General features: G+C 56.0%; 1 protein-coding gene across 2 annotated transcripts in view; it reads right to left on the minus strand.

The window, feature by feature from the left end:
- The window catches only part of SCUBE1 (signal peptide, CUB domain and EGF like domain containing 1), a 116,259-nt gene that overhangs the window by 46,853 nt on the left and 49,737 nt on the right, over positions 1-19,669 (minus strand). For both annotated transcript variants that reach the window (XM_069490213.1, XM_069490212.1), the window contains exon 5: positions 28-153. In XM_069490213.1, coding sequence (XP_069346314.1) covers positions 28-153 — 126 coding nt within the window. The remainder of the gene's footprint in view (positions 1-27; positions 154-19,669) is intronic.

Genomic DNA, 19,669 nt, shown 5'->3' on the forward strand with positions numbered 1-19,669 from the left:
CTGACCCAGGTGCCTCCATCTACCTACGTGTGCAGTCCTTCTGGTTTGGGGCAAGGTCAAAGCCGGGCCTGCAGTCGCAGGCCACCCCACCTTTGGGCGTCTCCCGGCAGATGTGGGCACAGCCATGGTCTTTGTTCATGCAGTTCATACCCTCTGGGAAAAGAGATGGACAAGAAAGGGGTTGGGGACCAGGGAGAGGGAGGGAGAGAGAAAATTTCAGGCTGAAAAGAGATAGCCAGATAGTACGTCACAATCAAATGGTGCACTCTTGGGCTGCCACTGCGTGCACCGTGCACACACGTGACACACTCATACACACACACGCGTGTGCATCAGCCACTCACATGGAGATCCCTTAGGGAGAAACCAAGGGCCGGATGCCTGGGTCTGGAGTCGGGCCTCACTCTGTGAGCTGCACTGTCAGTGACACCTTGGGTCCCACGGGGGCGAAGCTCCTGCCCTAGGTCAGGTTACAGACGTGGTCTGTGGAACTACTTTCATTTTGGAGTCATTTGCTACCCCCGCCCCAGTCACCCATGGTTCTAGGACACCCCCACCCCAGCAGAACTGACCTCCCCTCCCTGTCTGCCTGGGGTAGCTCAGACCCTCTTCCATTGACCCCAGCTGATGTTTATCTTCCTGGTGGTTTGTGAGGAGTTTCCAGAATTTATGAGGTCAGGGATCAAGTGAGAGGTTGTAGGTCACAAGTCCATCAAGAGGCCAAAGGCAGATGAAAGGGAAGAGCTGCTGTCTGCCAGCACACCAGCTCTGTGACCCGACTCCCACCTCCACCTCAGGAAACTAACGCGGGAGTGACGCTGGCCTTGGAGCGAGGAGGTGAACGCCGCGGGCGGCTGCACACACCCAGGGCGGCCTCCTTCCCCAGGGCACACACTGGCCTCTTGCTCAAGGTGAGGCCTAGCTCAGTCTCAACCCTGTCCGCTTTAAACATGGGTGTGTGGCAACTTAGGATATGTTGAAAACACAAACACCCTGGTAGTTACGACAAAGATAAAAAGAAGTCTAAAGTTAAAATCAAACAAACAAACAAGAGTGAAGCCTGCATTCTGCCCAGCACCTTTACTCCTGGTTTCACCGGATTTTGCCATTTTTATCATTCTTTCACCTTGATTTTCTCATATCTTCAAATCAAATTGTTGGACTGACGCAGAGTAAAACCAACTAACCAACGACTGAATAAGTAAAGCACTCTCATGCTGCTGCTCCTCACAGAAGCCACCCGTTCACGTGGAGAGAGCTTTCCGCTCACTCAATTCCAAGAGCATTTACGCACGAATCACACAGACTGTGGCATGCTGATTGGCATTTAACCACCTGCAGGGTGGAGGGCTGATCCGTGGCGTTTGCCAGTTTCTGTGGTATAAATACTCCGACCATGGCTGATTCCAAGCTACCAGGGAGATGTCACCGAAGGCGGAGCTGGGAAGAAATTGTGTACAGTTGGCTCTTGAGCTGAGACAAGCCAGCCCTAGCACGTGGCTTTCTCAGAAAGGTTGTTGTGAAGTCAGGGAGGTGTAGGTGTGAATCCGGCCTCCTCACTAGCTGTGTGCTCTGCAGACAACTGCGTCCCTCCCCTGAGCCTCCTCTGTAGAACGGGCATGGTAACCTCTGCCTCCGGAGGAGGGATGCGAATGAAATGTGGTCAGACAGGAAAAGTGCCAGGCACAAACAGACTGGATCTCTCCATGGAGCACTAACTTCTGAAGGCTGCAGAGGGGGAGGAAGTGTAACGCCTCCCTGGGGCCCTAGCCAGGCAGCCCCACCTCAGGGGTGGCTTTAAGTAGAGGGACTTCCTTGGCCCACTGAGACATATTTAGTCTCTCATCAGGTCTTCTGGGAGACTCCTGCCCTGGAGAGGGTGTGGCCTGGGGTGGTGGCCACCAAGCAGTCTCCCTGACCATCATTAATGTCCATGGTAAGTGGTGGGCTCAAGGCCCAGGGTCACCTGCCCTCCCTCCTTATATGGCTCCTGTGGCTCTCTGCTGTCCAGCCCCGTGTCCCACCCTCCCACATGCATTGCCTGGGCCTGCGATCAATCCTACGCTGCCTGCTGACTGTCCCCCAGAGGTGCCCCATCCTCCTTTTCCCCTTTGCTCCTCCATCCTCCCTGGATACCCTCTCCTGTCTTCCATAAACTAACTCCTAGGCCTGTCTCCAAGTCCACCAATTCCTCAAAGCTGTTTCTTTTTTTGGGGGAGGGGCAGGGGATAGAGTTGCGGCGCTCTGTCACCTGGGCTAGAATGCCATGGTGTCAGCCTAGCTCACAACAACCTCAAGGTCCTGGGCTCAAGCAATTCTCCTGCCTCAGCCTCCCGAGTAGCTGGGATTACAAGCACACGCCACCACGCTTGGCTCATTTTTCTATTTTTAGGAGAGACAGGGTCTCACTCTTGCTCAGTCTGGTCTTGAACTCCTGAGCTCAAGCAATCCTCCTGCCTCGGCCTCCCAGAGTGCCAGGATTACAGGCGTGAGCCACTGTGCCCAGCCCCTCGGAGCTTCTTGATTCATGGGCTATACTCCCCAGCATTACCACCCCACGTTACGTTCCCAGGGCTGTCCACGGGTGGCACAGAAATCAATGCTGTAAGCAGAGCTGTGCTTCTTCGTAAGCTGGGAAGAGCCCAAGGGCCCCTGTTTAGCTCAGGCTTATGTGTGATGAAGAAAGGGAGAATGAATTTCCATTCCCAGCCAAAGAACTACAATTTACGAGAAGCCCTGCTAATCATCACCGGCCATGAATCTGTCTCTGGGGAGCTCACGCAGCCCTGAACCTTGGACTACAGAGTATTAAGCTGTAGAGATCACTCAGTTTTCTCATTCACCGTGGACTTGCCATCAAGTGATTTTTCTTTTTGAGAATCTTGACTTTAATAATGAGCCAAGATGTTGTTGTTGTTTTGCTAGCAAAGGATAATTTTGGGGGTAATCTAGCATCACTACCAACTATAGTAATCCATGGTCACCGTGACACGAAGCAACAGAACTGCAGAGCTGGGAAGGGTGAGCCCCAGTCCCCATCGGCAGTGTGCCGATCTCAAAGGTCTCCACCTTGGTCCTCTGAACACTGTGGGGACAGAGGGGGCCTCCACTCCACCTGAAGACCCTGAGGTGGAGCTGAGGTGCCGTGATCAGTCCTCAGCACTCCAGGCCAGGTTCCCGCACCCTGCCTCTGGCCCAGCAGCCCCAGCACGAGCCCCCACTGTCCCTCCAACGGAGCGCAAGGGATGGGGTGGTGATCGTTAGTGGGACTGGCTTCAGGACCTCTTTATGTTTGTAACTACAGAGGAGCCCCAAGAGCTTTGGTATATGTGTTTATGGGTTACAGCTATTAATATTTACCATACTAGAAATTAAAGGAAAGGAATTTATGATTATTAACTTATTTAAAAATTAAAACCTTATTACATGTTAACATAACTAATATATTTTTATTAGTATTTTCCAAAATGAGGGGAGGGCCGCCTGAGACAGGAGCCCTTGCAGCTCTACCAGCAGCCGGGCTGGAGTGAGCCGGGCTCCCTGGCTGTGCTGCGAGGCTGGTGTCTGCTCAGCATGAGTGCTTCCGGGGTGCTGTGTCCCCGAGAGGTGTGGGTGTCAGAGCATCACCAGTACATTTCAAAATGACCCCTGCAACCACTCCAAGGATGGCTGTAAGTGACCAGCCTGAGGGTGACTGTGGCTTCCCCTGAGCTGATAATCCCGCTCCCCGGCCAGCTCTACTCTGGGCAGCATTGGCCTTCAGGCTGTGACCAGACAGGCTGTGTGGCCGGTGGAACCACAGAAGGTCAGGGCTGGGTGGATCCGTGCAGCCCATCTTGTCCATCTATCTTTCTGGAGGAGAAAATGAGCCCCTGAGATGGGCAGTGAGTGTCTCAGACCACACAGCAGGACTGGAACCCAGGCCGCCGGGCTCCCAGCCAAGGCTCTCCTGCCCTGGAGTCTGCCCAGAGGGCTGACTGGCAGCAGACATTTCCTGGGTGGGCAGAATCCGGAACCGGCACAGCACTAGCCTAATACATGGTGCCTGTTACTGCTAATTGTCCCCAACTTAAAAGCCTATTAAAATTCAGGGCCAATTCAGATGTTGCCTCCCCATGCAGCTTTCTGGGCAGCCCCTCAACAAAGCACACAACGCTTGGCTCCTCTTTTGACCTTCCGCGGCTGTCACTGAAAGGCCCTGAGCTAGAACAGAGTCTCAGCCCCGTGGACCACAGGACGTCTCTGAGCATCTACCACCCCTCCAGCCTTTCCAAATGGGGCAAGGTTCTCCGAGCAGCTGTGTAACTACTGCCTGGGTCTCTGACTCCCTCAGCGGCTTGTCCTCTGAGCCCCACTGAGGCCAGAAGCAGGCCTGGCAGAGCCTCCTCCACAACCCTTCCTCCTCTGGGCTTGGCCTTAGAAACTAGTCCCTCTTCTGCCTAACTGATGCCTTCATCTTCCCAGAGCTGCTCAGGACCCAACCCCAATCCAAGCTGCTATTCTGGGTTCTCTTGGCTTTCTGTGCTTTTCCCCTAGTTTAAAACATGCTGATGGGGTAGCTCCGTATCTACACCTGCTCTTGGTCTCTCCCATTAGATGGTGAACTCCCCAGGCAGGGGATGTGTCCTGGTCACTGCTCTGTGGCATCTAGAACCACAGCTGCACAACGCAGACGCTCAGCCAATGCTTAGTGAGTACATGAAAAGCCACCAGAAAGAGAGGCCAACTCCAGGCCCCTAAGGCGGCACGGCCATGTGCTCCCACACTCAAGTCACCCAGAGGAAGACTATCCCACTCAAAAGATGGGCCGGGGGCAGGAACCCCGTCTGGCTGCCATGCTGCCTTCTCTGGGTCTCTGTTTTCTGAGCTGTGAAATGGGGATGTGATCATCTTTACCTCTGAGGACTGCTGTGAAGCTCAAATGAGATAACTGTATCAAGTGTGGCAAGGGCAGGTTCTCAATAAAGCTTGAGACTGTTACTACAGTGTTTCCACTTTGCTGCTGCTTCCTTCTGCTTGTCTTAAATCGGAACAGCTGCTTATGCTACTCTCTCTCCTGCCAGCCATGGGTAACCCGGGAGGCCTGAGCTTTGCTTTTCTGTATCACGAGTACCCAGCACAGGGCCTGGCACAGGGCACAGGGCTAGGAATCAGCAAACAGTGGCTGAAAGAAAGAGAAGAACAAGTAGAGAAAGAGAGAAGGAAGGGTAGAAAAGGAGAGAGGGAGGAAGGAGGAAGGAAGAAGAAAGAAAGAAAGGCTCTCCTATCTCAGAACAGATCAAGCCATTGTCTGTTATTTTAGGGGGCAAGACAAGAATTCCAGAAAGCTATTGTGGCATCCCTTGTGTGTTCTCTGAAACACAGTGCTTTGGACACCTGATGCAGGAAATTCACAGCTTACAGCTCTGAGAAGTCCTATGGTCAGTCCCTTCCCCCTCACTTAGCTCGGCACCCTGGAGTGGAGGAGACCCCAGGACTAGCAGGGACTGAGGATGGCCCATTCCAGTGCCTCACCTGACAGACTAAGCCACAGTGGCACAGGGACAGGGGCAGCAGGCTGGTGCAGAGACAGGACACCACTCCACCCCGGAGCCTGTGTGGCTTCCTCTGTGCCTCAGAGCCTCCGGGACAGAGCGGGTGGCACCCCCTCCCTGCCCTCTCCCAGGAGGGCCATCCTGAGGGCAGTGAGCTAACGGGAAGGAATGCCAGCATGCCTCCTCCTGCAGGCGGCATTGCTGCATGGATACTGCCAAGGCCATGGGGGCCAGGTGGAGGACTGAAGGTGGAGAGGTGAACCCTGGGGCATGTGAGGTCTCAGTACGAAGCGCTGCTGTTCCAGGAGAATGGTCCTGGGACTTTGTGGGTCTGAGACTCCACTTCCTCTGCCAAAGCCTCGGAGGCAGCCCCCAGCCCCACCCTAACTCCTCCCAGCCAGCCAGGGGCTGGCTCCGGTTGGCAGACTGTTCACCCTGACGTGAGCCTGCGTGTTCCTCAAGAGCAGGCCGAGCCTACACGTGTCCACTTCCAATCCCAGGGGCCCAGCCCTGGCCCAGGCACAGAGCAGACTTCTCTGAGCCTGTTGGACTACGGGGCCCTGGCTCTAACTCTGCCCTGTGGCTCCCTGCTCTGTTCCATGTTTGCTCTTGGGAGCCACACATCTCCCTCAGCCTCGATATGGGGGTGGGAGGGCAGCCAGAGACGAGTTCAGCAGAAAGCCTGCTGTCTTCCCTCCTGGAGGGGAAGTGAGAATCTCAGAGTCATTCCCAGAAACCCTGGTCCTCAGAGGGCCAGCGCCCATCAGGCCAGGCTGCCTGCCAGGTTGAATCTAATCTGATCCAATCCATCCAAATCCAATTACACTCTGCAAACTCCGACTGAGTGTCTCCTTGGTGCCCAGGATGGGCTGGGAGCAGTGAGGAGACAGATGCCTTGCTGCCACATTGCCAGGTTCACATTCGGACTCTGCCACTTGCTGTGTGACCTCAGGCAATTCACTACACCTCTGAACCTTAGTGCCTACAGTCACAGGACCTGCTTCCCAGATGCACAATAAATGTGTGGCCTCTGCTCTGGGTGAGTGAGGCACTGGCTAAGGGAGCAGATGAGGCTGCTGTGGGACTTTGTCCTGGGCAGGAGGGAGCCGCAGGAGGGCTGTCAACAGGGAGGCGATGCATTGATGTGTCAGAGAGATCTCTGGATGCTGTGTAGAAAGTGCCCCGAGGGGCAAGACTGCAGGTCAGAGACAAGTGGAGAGGCTGTTGCTATCACCCTGAAAGGGATAAAGGAGCCTGGTGGGGGGACAGTGGCTGTGGGGACAGGGAGGAAAGCTGGATTGGACACATTTGGGAGCCTCTTCCCTGAGTTTTCTGGAAGGCATGACATACGGACTTGGGCCCTCACAACAAGCCTGAGAAGCAGGAGTTGCCATGCCCACCTCACAGATAGGCAGGTGGAGGCTGGGGCAGAGCAGGGGAAAGACGTGCCCTCTCTTCCCAAGTGCCCAGCGCTTCCTCCTGATGGGCCCCATCCCCAGCTCCTTGCCTTCTCTGGACTCTCTGACAGGCCCTTTCCCCACTAGAGCCTGTTTTCCTAAAGGCCCTCTACCATTCTTGGATACTCCGCCAGAGTGTTCACAGAGAGAAACAATGTCAGGAGCTGCCTGGCCCCGGCCAGTGTGCACCTCCCACCCTCTGCAAAGCAAGTTCATGGATGCATCCAAGGCAGGGAGTGGTGGCAGGCCCAGTGTTTGTACTTAGGAGCAGGGCCTAAGTACAAACACACTGGGAGCCCCCAGCCCGGGATAACAAAGCCAGAATGTGTCCTGAGGGTCATTGCTATGGCAACTTCATCAATAACATCATTTTCTGCATCCATGTCCCTTAAACACATGGGAAGGGACGGCAAGCTGGGAACAGCAGAGCAGGGAGAAAAGAACAATTACCTTGTCCCGCCCTTCCCCCCACAACTTGGGAGGAAGGGACCCTCCTTCCCTTCACCTCATCAACAGAAAATTATGGAGCCAGGAAAGAGGCCAGAGCCCTGGGGGCGGGGGCAGGCGGAGGCTGCTGCCGCCCCAGCCCAGACTCCCGCCCCGACCCAGACTCGGCAAGCTGTCCAAGTCAGGCAGAGAAAACAAACACGGGCTCCCACCAACTTCGAAGGGGGCCTGAAGAAAGAACCAGAAAGGTCCTGCCAAGGGGAGCAGCTGCGGGGACTGGACCGGTGGGAAAGATGACGATGACAGCAGTGGTAGCTGCACGTGTTCACCGAGAACTACCGTGTACCAAGTGCTGTCCACACACCGCAGATGCATTACCTCACCGACTCCCCCGGCAGCCCCAGGAGGTAGGTACAGTGCAGCACAGGTTGGGAGTCCTTCAACCAAAAACTTGAAATCTAAAAGGCTCCAAAACCCAAAACTTTTTGAGCACGGACATGATGCCACAAAGTGGAAAATTCCACACATAAGGACTTAACACAAACTTTGTTTTATGCACAAATTAAAATACTGTATAAAATTACCTCCAGGCTATGTGTCTAAAACAAATGAATGAAACAAATGAATTCTGTGTTTAGACTCGGGTCCTATCCTGAAGATGTCTCATTACGTACATGCAAATATTCCCAAATCTAAAAAAATCCAAAATCTGAAACACTTCTGGTCCCAAGCATTTCGGATAAGGGACCCTCAGCCTGCATTACGTCCACCCAACAGGTGAGAACACTGAGCACAAAGGGGTCAGTGACTGGGGGGAGAGGCTGCACCTGGGACAGGGGTGGAACGAGACAGAATGGTGGCGGCTGTGGCTGCAACACAGGCCGCCAGGAGCTTGTTGTGGCCTGAGGACACCAGAGCTGCCATTTACTCAGGATCCACCACACTAATTGTAACTGGTTATATATCACTCCCTCAACCCACCAGAGGGGGGCTTCTCAAGGGGGCAGGGCCCACACTTAAGTGACCTCTTTGCTCCCACACCCCAGGCAGTGCCTAACTCCCAATGAATGCACAAGAAACATTCGCCGAACTCAACCGTGCTGGTGAGAGGCCTGGGCTCAGCCACTCTAGGATCTGGACTCTGCATCAGAACAGGGGCCAACACTCAGACAATAGCGGTGCGTCTGTCTGCCTGGCCGCCGGTCTGGCTCCCCCAGGTCCCCTAATTACACGCTAATAGCATCTGCCCCTGGAGCGGTGTGTTGAGAGCCTCTCATTATGTGGTGGGCTTCAGCAGAGACGCAGCACTCTGCCTCCCACCCTGTACCCCCCTCTGGGGGCAAATCCAGTCCTGGCCAGGTACTAGTAGCTAGCTGCCCCAGACCAGACCCCCAGCTGACCCTAAGCCTAGCCACCCCCAGGTAGCACCCCAAGAGGCAGCCCCATTTGTAAAATGGGAGCAACTGAAGAGGCTGTGGGCTTCCACCGACCCAGAGGGTCTGTGCCAGGCCCCATGCTAGGCTCTTTGCAAACTTCCCTAATTAAACCTCTCAACAACCGACTGCCAGGTACCACCAGTAGTCCCACCTGACAGGTGAGGATGCTGCAGCTCAGAGAGGTAAAGAGACTTGCCCAGGTCTCCCAACTTGTATGATAGAGCCAGGATCCGCCCTCCCAACGACCATTCCAATAATGGGTCCAAAGGTGTCCCAGCAAATGCTCCCCTTACTCCTGCCCTAGTGCCCACGCAGCAGGTGATGGCCCCTGAAGGGGACTCTGCTCCTCTCACCCTCCTTCCCACTCCCCACTGCTTTGGCCCATGCCACTCTAGCGGATGCAGAGGAAAGAGCTTGTTCCCTGGAGCCTCTCTGCCTGCTCCTCTTCCTGTCCACCCCACGTGCCTGAGTACAGGCCCCTCTGCCCTCACACCACCCAGGCCCTCCTTTGGGGCTTGGAGGCCACTGCCAGGGCCCCAGGAGGACTAGTCCCTCTGGGCATGCACTTGCCACCCAGCCTGTCCAGCCACAAAAGCCCACCTGGTATTGTTTGGCTCCCAAGGCCTTCCAAGTCCATCTGCTCGCCTGCTCACGTGCCCACTCATTCCGCAGACGTGCAGGGAGAGCCTCCTTTGTTTCAGGCCTGAGATCCCATTCAGGCGCCGGCCTTTCCACATGATCAGTCTGCGCCTTTCATCCTGCCCTGCTCTCACAGTGGTCAGACCACAGTCAAGCCCACAGCAGGTGTCCAACGAACACCTGCAGGGCGGTCGCTCGATGAGCTCACTGAGTAGGGACATGGGGCACAGCCCTGAGAAACACTGTCCTGCTTTGTGTTAACACTCACACAAATGGCCAGAATGGGTGGGTTTTCCAGAAAGCTAGAATTGGAAGGGGCCTTGGAGGGTGCGTGGATGGAGGGTCTCCTTCCCACAGAGGGGGATGAAGCCCACAAGATAGCAACTGTCCTGAGTCACACAGAGCCACCTGCCATGGGTCATGCAGCCATCACGCAGAGTCCATGTGTAACTTCCTGCTTCAGCACCTGGATTCTCAAGCTCAGCATTCTTTCTATCACATCAGGAGGTGGCTCACAAGGCACCACTGTCCTTGTTTGGGGACTGTCAATCAGGCTTTCAGCTCATGCGTTCATTTACTCCCTCATTCTATAAGCCTTTGCCAAGCACCACCTGTGTGCAGCTCTGTGGGCAGAAACAGCCGGTGTGCCCACGCCCACAGGTGCATTCTCAGTTTGATACCAAGTCCGTCGACACGCTGCTCACCGCAGGCAGGCACCACGTACACAGACGGCAGACGGAGAGCTGAGGCTGTGGTCGGCTCCTGGCACACCAGCTGGGAGTAGAGGGGTGGGCTGGGTCCTGCCATCTCTGAAAGTAGGATGGACAGCAGCCTCCCTTTAGCCTCCCCTCCCTGCCCTGGTGCCATGGCCAGTCCTGGCACTGGGAACCCCAGGACAGCTGCCTCCATGAAATAAGAGGTGATCATGTCTCTGACCGTTTGGAGGACTAAGAATCATTTGTAGAGCCACAAAGTGCCACATGGGGGTCATGGCATCATGGAGGTGGGGCAGGTTGACTTCAGCAGCCCTGCGTCATGTCCCCATTCCCACCCTTTCTAAGGTATGTGGTCTTAGAACATGCTCAGTTTCCTCATCTGTAAGGCAGGGAGACTAAAGCCCTCTTGTAAGAGTGCTAAAGGGCAGTAAGAGGGGTGATGGGCTCCAGCTCAGATCCCTGAAGCCCCCCAAGACTGGGGTGCTCAGGAAAGCCCTCCCCCTCCCCAGCACCCTGGTGTCTCCTCCTGCCTCCACCCCGTCCCAGGCGATCCCTCCTTCCTCTTCCTCAACTCCTGAAGTTCCCCAAGCTGATCGCTAGGTGTCACCCCACTCAAGTCAAAGCCCTGCTGAGGCCCAGAGAGGGGGTGCCGGAGAGACCTACTCACCTCCTGAGCTTCCACTGCCCGTGGCCTGGAGGCCAGAGGCGTGCTTCTTCCCTCACTAGGGTTGCCAGATTTAGCAAATATAAATACAGGATGCTCCATTAAATCTGAATTTCAGATACACAGCAAATGCTTTCTGAGTATACCAAAAGTTGTATGGGTCATACTTATACTAAAAAAAGCTCTTGTTTATCTGAAATCCCAATTTAAATGGGCACCCTGCATTTTTATCTGCCAACCCTACCCCTCCTTCCACAGGGACCCTAAAGGAAGCCACTGGTGGGGGGGCTGATGTCCAGTGCCACCCTCAGCCCTGCTGTGAGTAGGGAACAAGTCTGTTTCTCCTTCCCAATAGGTGATCAGATGGAGGCACCCCAGGCACGGGGGCCGCGGTGGTAGCATCCTTAAGGTGCTCTCACAGCAGCCCCTGGGGACCCGGGAGGAGAAGCCAACAGGAACACTGGGGGACACACTAGCAGGAGTTTCTCTAAGGCCGTTAGCAGCTCGCCAGTGCCACAGCCAGCCACCCTCCACCACTGTCCACCTATGTCCACGGCGAGGAGCGGGGGCTGCAGAGCCACAGGCCTGACCCGAGTCCTGGCAGCAGCACACCAGAGGTGAGCACTTCCCTCCACCATGTACACGATGGGGCGGCAGCTGGTACTTCCCCAGGCCCTTCGAGGATTGAAGGGCCCAAGGGCTTAGGGCACAGTAGGCACTCAACAAATCCCAGCCCTTGGATCCACAGATGGTACAACCACCCTTGGGAACTTAGGCCAATTCCCACTATTTATTCTCACTTAAACAGGCTGCGTTCAGTAAACAGATCTGCGGGTGCACGCTGTGGCGAGGCCTGGGGGAAAGGAGCGGGGCTGGCAGCAGGGAGGACAGGTGCTCCCAATGAGGAACCGGCTCACGCAGAGACCTGGAGGTACCAACCCGTAGGAGGCTGGGGAGTGAGGCTGGGGTCTCTGAACTTGTGACAAACTTGGGCTATCCTGCGAGAGACCCTGTGGCGAGCAAAGCCCAGCGGACCTGCAAGCTGACTGCAGCTGAGGGAGGGAGCCCAGGAGAGAGCCGCAGCGGCACCCAGCCAAACCGCAGAACCGTGAGAAATCGCAAGACACTGCACAGCCCCGGGCAGCCCTCCCCTGGGGGCGGCTGTGCACACGGCTTGGCACACAGGGCACTTTGCAAATTGATGCCACACGTAACAGGCATCGTCTCCCTCATGAGATGGATCTCATCTCCTTTTCACTTCCATCTGACATGTGTCCTCTGCACTCAGCCCTGTGTTCGACATAAAAAACACAAAGATGACTCAGACGCATCCCGGCCCTTCTCGGGAGTCACAGCCTGGTCCTCTAGCAGAGGACTGACCCTCTTTCCAACATGAGCGCAGGTAAAGAGGAAGACATACCTGCCAAAGAGCCACACGCTGTCAGAAAGGAGGTGAAAGTGAGCTGGGATTTGAAGGGTGACTGAGTTCTTTAGGGAAGAGAGGGGACAGGAAATGGCAGTCCAGGCAGAGGGCTGGCAGGAATGAGGGCTCAGGTAGTTAAGGGCCTGCGTCCAGGAGCCAGAGGGAGCTGGACGGTGAGAGGCCTTGGAAGGCAGTGAGGGCCTAGCCTGGGGGGACAGGACTGATGTGGGCTTTGGAGAGAGAGCACCCTGGCCACAGCGTGGAGGAGGGAAGGGGGAAGAGGCAGATGCCAAGGATGCCAATTAGCAACCACAGTGCCTGAAGAAAGGAGGGTGATTTGAGAGGTGCGGAACATGATTTGAACAGCGGAACATGATCAGGCCGGGATATGGAAGCCAAGAGTGGGGAAGGGTCCGGGGCGACAACACACTGGGAAGAAGGTCTGGGGCATGGGAAGATAAGACATTTGGTTCTGAGCAGCTGGCAATGCTGCAGCTGGGGACCCTGTCCAGGGGACAGTCGGCTCGGGGTCAGGGCTGGAGCTGGAGAAGTGGCCACTGCTGGTCAGGGAGGAGGCCAGAGCAGCCCTGCGGAGGGCTAGGAGAGGGCTGAGGTCAAGGAGGAGCCCGGGTTGGTACTGAGGAGGAATGGAAGACACATGGGCCATAAATACAGGAAGAGTTCCGTGAGACAATCCAGTGGCCACCAGGCTGGGGGACAAAAGCCCGCCTGGCTGGCTGCAGTCAGGTGACGAGGCTCTGGGAATGCTGCGGCTAGCGGGTGGCTGGGCAGACGTCCTGCCAGGAGATCGGCCTGAGGCCTCGTGGCCACAGTCACAACCCAGTTTCCCTAATGAGGCCCACAGAGGCTGGGAGGAATCAGACCCCAAATGACCCAGGATTACTGTGGCTGGTTCCACAGTGCCAGCCAGGCATCTGCCCAGTGGTTTCTGAACCCACACTCTGGATCTGCACAGCTTTTTTACACGCTGGGCGTCTGCTCACAACCCCCGGGCTGGAAGTGGGGACGTGGGCTGCAGTGTAGGCGATGGGCTCTGGCCTAGAGCCTAGAGGCCTCTGCCACCAGCATGCGAGGTGACCTCCGACAGGCCACCTGGCCTTTCCAGGGCCTCTGCTACCTTACTCTAGAGCAGGCATGCAGGCCAGTTCCCACCAAAGGGGCCTTTCAGTTCTGGTGCGCCTTGGCTCAATGACATGTCCCCATCTTCCCCTGACTGCCTGCTTCCTACCAGGCCGCATTCTGGACACCAGGGGTACAGAGGGTCCTTGTGTTCAAGGGAAAAACCTCATTTGAGGGAGAAAGACCTGGGAGCAGAGACAGGAGAGACAGCGCAAGGAGGCAGAGGGCAGGGCGCAGACGAGACAGAGACAGGTCCAAAGAGACAGGGCCACCTGCTCTGCCTGGGTGTCAGGAGGGCACAGGGAGGAGGGGCTCTGTGCAGAGTGCTCTTGAGTGAGCGACGGTCAGGGTAAGAGGGTGCTTCAGACAGAGAGAACTCTGTGAGTGGAGGCTGGGACAAGAAGTTTGTTGTGGCTGGTTCATGACACGCAAGGCAAGGAGAGGCTGAGAGAGCCAGAGCCCTCTGGGGAGCCACAGGCAGGTCCTGAGCGGAGAATGATGTGGCCAAAGGGCCAGGAGGAGCAGCGGCTCTGCCTGGGGCAGAAAGACGCACTGGGCAGCTGCTGCGCTAACTTAGGAAAAGCATGGCAGCCCGGCCCAGGCAGGAGGGACGGTGAGGTGGGGGCTCTCTGTGTCATGGGGGTCTGGGGTGTGTGGCACACCCTGCTGTTGCCCCTCCATCTGTTTGTTCATTCGGTTTCTTTGATCTTAGGAGGCAGTCAGACCTGGGTTCAAATCCTGCTTCTGCTACTTACTCATTATGGACAAATCACTTTGCTTTCAGCCTCCATTTTCTTACCTGCAAAATGGGGCTAACAGTAGCTACATGACACAGATTGTTCTCAGGATTGCGTGACTCGTGTCAGTCTGGGCACAATGTTTGGCCCATAGTAATGCTCAGCTATGATGCATGTGACAGCTGTTCTGCTGACCCCAGGGCCAGGTGCTACACTAGGGCTATACCTTGTATATATGATCTGATTTTAATCCTCATAAACAATTCTGTGATGAAAGATTCTAACCTTTGCCCCTCTTTACAGATAAGAAACCAGGACTTGTGGCCGCGAAGGGAGCCAGGGCCGGGCCAGCTACCTCCTGGCCTGGTGCCCTCTGAGTTGCGGATCACCCCCTGCCCTGTACTGTCCACTCCAGGAGACTTAAAGTTTCTGCAGCTTGGAGAAAATTTCCACCGCTAATGTCGTGAAGTCGGCACTGGGGGTGCCCTCAGCGCTGGCTCAAGGCCAGGCCAGGAGAGGGGCGTGAAACTGGGCTCACCAGCCAAAGGAGTTGTTTATGGGGTGGGAGGCTCATAAAAAATAATGGGCTGGATTTATTGTCCCCGCCTTGAGGGCCATTCCGGACCGCACAGGGCCAGGACAGGTCTTCTCCAGTAGCACCGTAAATCTCCCCGCTAAGCAAGAGAGCTGTTTATTCTCCTGCCCACCTGGTCTGTAGCAGGCAGGGGAGCAGGAGAACCTACAATGCCACACGCCCCACCCAGCACTCTGGCCTGGCTGGTCCACCCCAAGGAGTGGTGGAGGGGCAGTTGCTGAGGCTGGAGCCTGACCACACCATCTCCCCTCATTTTAAACAGTTCCTAGCCATGCTACCCCAACACCCACAGCCGATGAGGGAAAGCGCTAGAACAGGGCAGCAGATGTCCCTGGCTGGGCAGGGCCATGCTAGGGCCCCTCAGGTCAAGGCCTGGCCCACATCCCACAATGTGGGAATCACGTCCCAGAAGCCAATAGGAGCCCAACAGCCAGGGACACAGATAGGATCCTAAGCCCACATGTGGCTGGGGTGGCTCATGACGGGCTGTGGGTCTCTGCCCATCGGCTTGTTTATCTGAGTCTGGGAGTGGGATGGAGCAGGGGAAACAGAACTGGCTTTGGCATCAGACATCCGGGCCCTGATACTGAAGTGCTGCCTACAGAGCAGCACAGGGAAGCTGTTTCCCCTCCTGTGACGGGGATGGTGTCGCTCATCTAGAGTGCCTCACGGGCTGGCTGTGAGCATCAAGGTGGTGCTGCCTGGAAAACCACAGCAAAGCTGCCGGAGGGTGGAGCTGGGCCTGCCGAGGACACCTGTGGGCTGAGACAGGATTGGGGGAAGGGCGGCATCCAGTCGGCCTGCAGGCCATGCGCAAGTGGGAGCAGGAGAGGCAGAGCAGGAGGCCAAGTCGGGAGGAGGACCAAGGACTAGCCTGGAGGAGGGTGGCAGGAGGGCCGAGAATAAGAATTTTAGACACAGGTTGCCCCAGAGGCTGCCCCTACAGTGAGACCTCCCAGATCTCCTCCCTGACTCAACCCCAGGGAATCTGCACCTGAAAACTCTCGGGTGACCTTTGTCAAGGAGCCCCCAGCCAGTCCTGAGACTGCTGTGGGCTTGGAGCAGGGGCTCAGGATGCAGGGGCAGGGCGTGCCTGGTTTCCTATAATGCTTCTGACCACGGCCCACTTGAGGGGTTTAAGGTACAGGGCCTCACCTCCACTCCGCTTAGGAGTCTGAGTGCTGGCTGGAAAGAAACACTTGATTTTTAAGCCCACCACACAGTAAGCATGTGCTATGGTTTGAAAGTGTCTATCCCCTCCAAAATTCATGTTTTGAAAGTTAATCCCCAATGGAGCCGTATTAGGAGGCTCTGCCTTCATGGATGGATTAATGGCTTTTAAAAGGGCTGGAGAGACAAGCTAGGCACTTTTGCCCTTCTACCCTCTGCCAGCAAAGAGGCACCATCCAAGAAGCAGAGAACAGCCCTCACTAGACACTGAATCTGCTGGTGCTCTGGTCTTGCACCTCTGGCCTGCAGAAGTGTGAGAGGTAAATTTCTGTTCTTTATAAACTACCCGCTCTCAGCTATTTTGTTCTAGCAGCAGGAACGGGCTAAGATGGCATGCAATCTTCTTTGCTGACTGAGGGAGTGAGCTCCCTCCCGGTCTCCCGCACCCCCCGTGAGGCATCTGCCGAGCTCTCCACCCACTGGTCGGGACCCAGTGCGGGTCTGCCTCTCCCACAGCCTGTGGGTTCTGAAAGGACCTGCCCCGGCACAGAGCTCTGCCTGTGCAGGTGGGATGGAGGGGTCTGGGCACATGGTCACTGAAATGCAGTACAGAGGGCAGGAAGGGTCCTGCTGTCCCCACAGCCCTAGAACACCTACAGGGACAGCTGAAACCCCACGAGTCTCCCAAGCTTCTCACTCCCAGTGAAGCCCCAATTCCTGAGCTTTTCCCCACCTATACCAGTCAAGTCCCAGTGATAGACTCAGGCTCCAGGACCCTGCTGCCTCCCTCTCAGCCATTCTGCACCAGCCTATTAGGAGAGGGAGGGTGGACATCTGCCCTTTGCATAAGCCTTTCCTGGACACTTGCAACAGACACTGAGTGAGATACTGAGGACCCAGCATTTTCAGCCTCTTAAAAGGCAGACTAGCTATCCCCCAGACCTCAGGGCTCTTTGCCATAAAGAGAACAAGGCCTCACCTTGTCCAGAGACACCTGCCACTAAAATATTCCACACCTATGTGACACGAGGAACAGACCTCTCTGAAGTATAAATCTGAGGTAGACAGAGGGCTCAGTTGAGGGTGTGCCTGCCCTGCCTACCCCCTTCCCCTCAGTGACCCTCCTTCCACCTCCTCTCTCAGCCACCCTGTCAACTCCCCTCTCACCTATCCTCTTGCCACCTCCCCGCAGCCATTCTCCTGTCCTCTCCCCTAAGCCATCCTCCTGTCACCTCCCCTCAGCCATCCTCCTGTCACCTCCCCTCAGCCATCCTCCTGTCACCTCCCCTCAGCCATCCTCCTGTCATCTCCCCTCTCAACCTCCTGCCATCTCCCCTCTCAGCCATCCTCCTGTCACCTCCCCTCAACCATCCTCCTGTCACCTTCCCTCAGCCATCCTCCTGTCATCTCCCCTCTCAACCTCCTGCCATCTCCCCTCTCAGCCATCCTCCTGTCACCTCCCCTCTCAGCCATCCTCCTGTCACCTCCTCTCTCAGCCATCCTCCTGTCACCTCCCCTCAACCATCCTCCTGTCACCTCCCCTCAACCGTCCTCCTGTCACCTCCCCTTAACCGTCCTCCTGTCACCTCCCCTCTCAGCCATCCTCCTGTCACCTCCCCTCAACCATCCTCCTGTCACCTCCCCTCAACCATCCTTCTGTCACCTCCCCTTAACCATCCTCCTGTCACCTCCCCTCAGCCATCCTCCTGTCACCTCCTCTCTCAGCCATCCTCCTGTCACCTCCCCTCAACCATCCTCCTGTCACCTCCCCTCAACCGTCCTCCTGTCACCTCCCCTTAACCGTCCTCCTGTCACCTCCCCTCTCAGCCATCCTCCTGTCACCTCCCCTCAACCATCCTCCTGTCACCTCCCCTCAACCATCCTTCTGTCACCTCCCCTTAACCGTCCTCCTGTCACCTCCCCTCTCACCCATCCTCCTGTCACCTCCCCTCAACCATCCTCCTGTCACCTCCTCTCTCAGCCATCATCCTGTCATTTCCCTTCAACCATCCTCCTGCCAGCTCCCCTCTCAGCCATCATCCTGTCATTTCCCCTCAACCATCCTCCTGCCATCTCCCCTCTCAGCCATCCTGCTCTCCACCCATGCTGCCCCCGTGTGAGTTCCAGACCCTGACGGTTGCCAGCGCCCTGCCCTGTTCCTTGCACGATCTCCCTGTGCAACAGAGGCAAATGTGATCTCCTTACAGTGGGATCATTCACTGTTGGAACAACGTGATGTTTCCTCTCACTTGGTGTCTGTCACCACAGCTGAGGCAGGACCGCAGTGGGTGTCCGGTGAGGCTTCAGAGCAGAGCCCTGCAGGACAGGTCCTTGCGTACAGGGGCACAGGCCTCTCAAACCCACAGGCTGTCAACAGCTGGTGTGGCCCAGGGTCAGTGTTGGCAAGAGGAGATGTGATCATGAACATCTCTGCTGTTCAGATGAGAAAAATCAAAGCTATAGAAGCCCCACAGAGTTAGGGTCTCACTCTGTCACCCAGACTGGAGCACAGTGGCGTCATCATAGCTCACTGCAGCCTAGAACTCCTGGGCTCAAGCAATCCTCCTGCCTCAGCCTCCCGAGTAACTGGGACTACAGGCGTATATCACCATAACTAACTCATTATTTTCATTTTTTTAGAGATGGGGTCTCACTATGTTGCCCAGGCTGGGCTGGAACTCCTGGGCTCAAGTGATCCTCCTGAGTCACTGGGATTACAAGGGTGAGCCACTGCACCTGTCTTTCCCAGAGCATTTTTCTCAGCTCATTATTATACAGTAACTCTTAGGACCCTTGTTTAGCATTCTATCCTCTTTCTAGACTGAAAGCTTCACAAGGGACCATGCCTGGGATCCTAGGGACTAGCTGAACACCTGGCACACGAATGAATGAATAAATGAGAGAATAAATGAAACAGTGACCTGGAATCACATAGCTAGTAAACCCAGGCCTTTCAGAGCCCTTTCTACTCCCAAATCAGTTCTGGTCAGACTGAAAGAGAGAATTCTTCATTGAGAGAAAAGCAGAAAGTTCCTCCAGGAGGAAATACTTTCCTGGAGCACAAATATGACATAAGTTAAAGACAAGAAGAGCAAATGTGGCAGAGGGAGAGAGCTTGAAGGTGCCAGCTCCTGGGCAGACCAGGCACATGGCTGTGACCGGGACGGTGGAGGCGGGGCCTTGGCCAAAGGCGGGGCTGATGCACTTGTTGGGCCGGGCTCAGCGGGAGGTGAGCATGAGCTGTCTCGGTGCCAGAACCAGCGCTGGGGAACGCAGAGCAGAGGGAGACTGGCCGATCTCAATGGCTCTGGATACCCTTCTGTCCAGCGCATGGACAAAGGAGCAGCCTGTGTGTGTCCCCAAATCAGTCCTCAGTTCTAAAGACCTGAAGAAGTGGCCTACATCAGTTGCCACCTGTAGGACAGGTACCGCACTTGACTGCTTCAGAGCATTTTCCCCTAACAGATCTCTCACTTGCCAGAGAGGGACTCCCAGCCCATTTCACACTGAAGGGATCCAAAGAGGCAGGAGTGACCGTGTGGAGGCCACAAGGCCACATGGAGAGCTGGAGCTGAGAACTCAATACTCCCAAACCCAGAGCCGGCGCCTGGGAAGTGGGGCCACTCAGAAGGGCTGAGCCCTGTGGCCTTGTTTCTTGGCCAGGAACCTGGACTGACTCTGGCAGACCCCCCTCGTGCACCTGGCTCCGTC

This window comes from Eulemur rufifrons, chromosome 16 (assembly GCF_041146395.1).
Source record: "Eulemur rufifrons isolate Redbay chromosome 16, OSU_ERuf_1, whole genome shotgun sequence".
Lineage (NCBI taxonomy): Eukaryota > Metazoa > Chordata > Mammalia > Primates > Lemuridae > Eulemur > Eulemur rufifrons.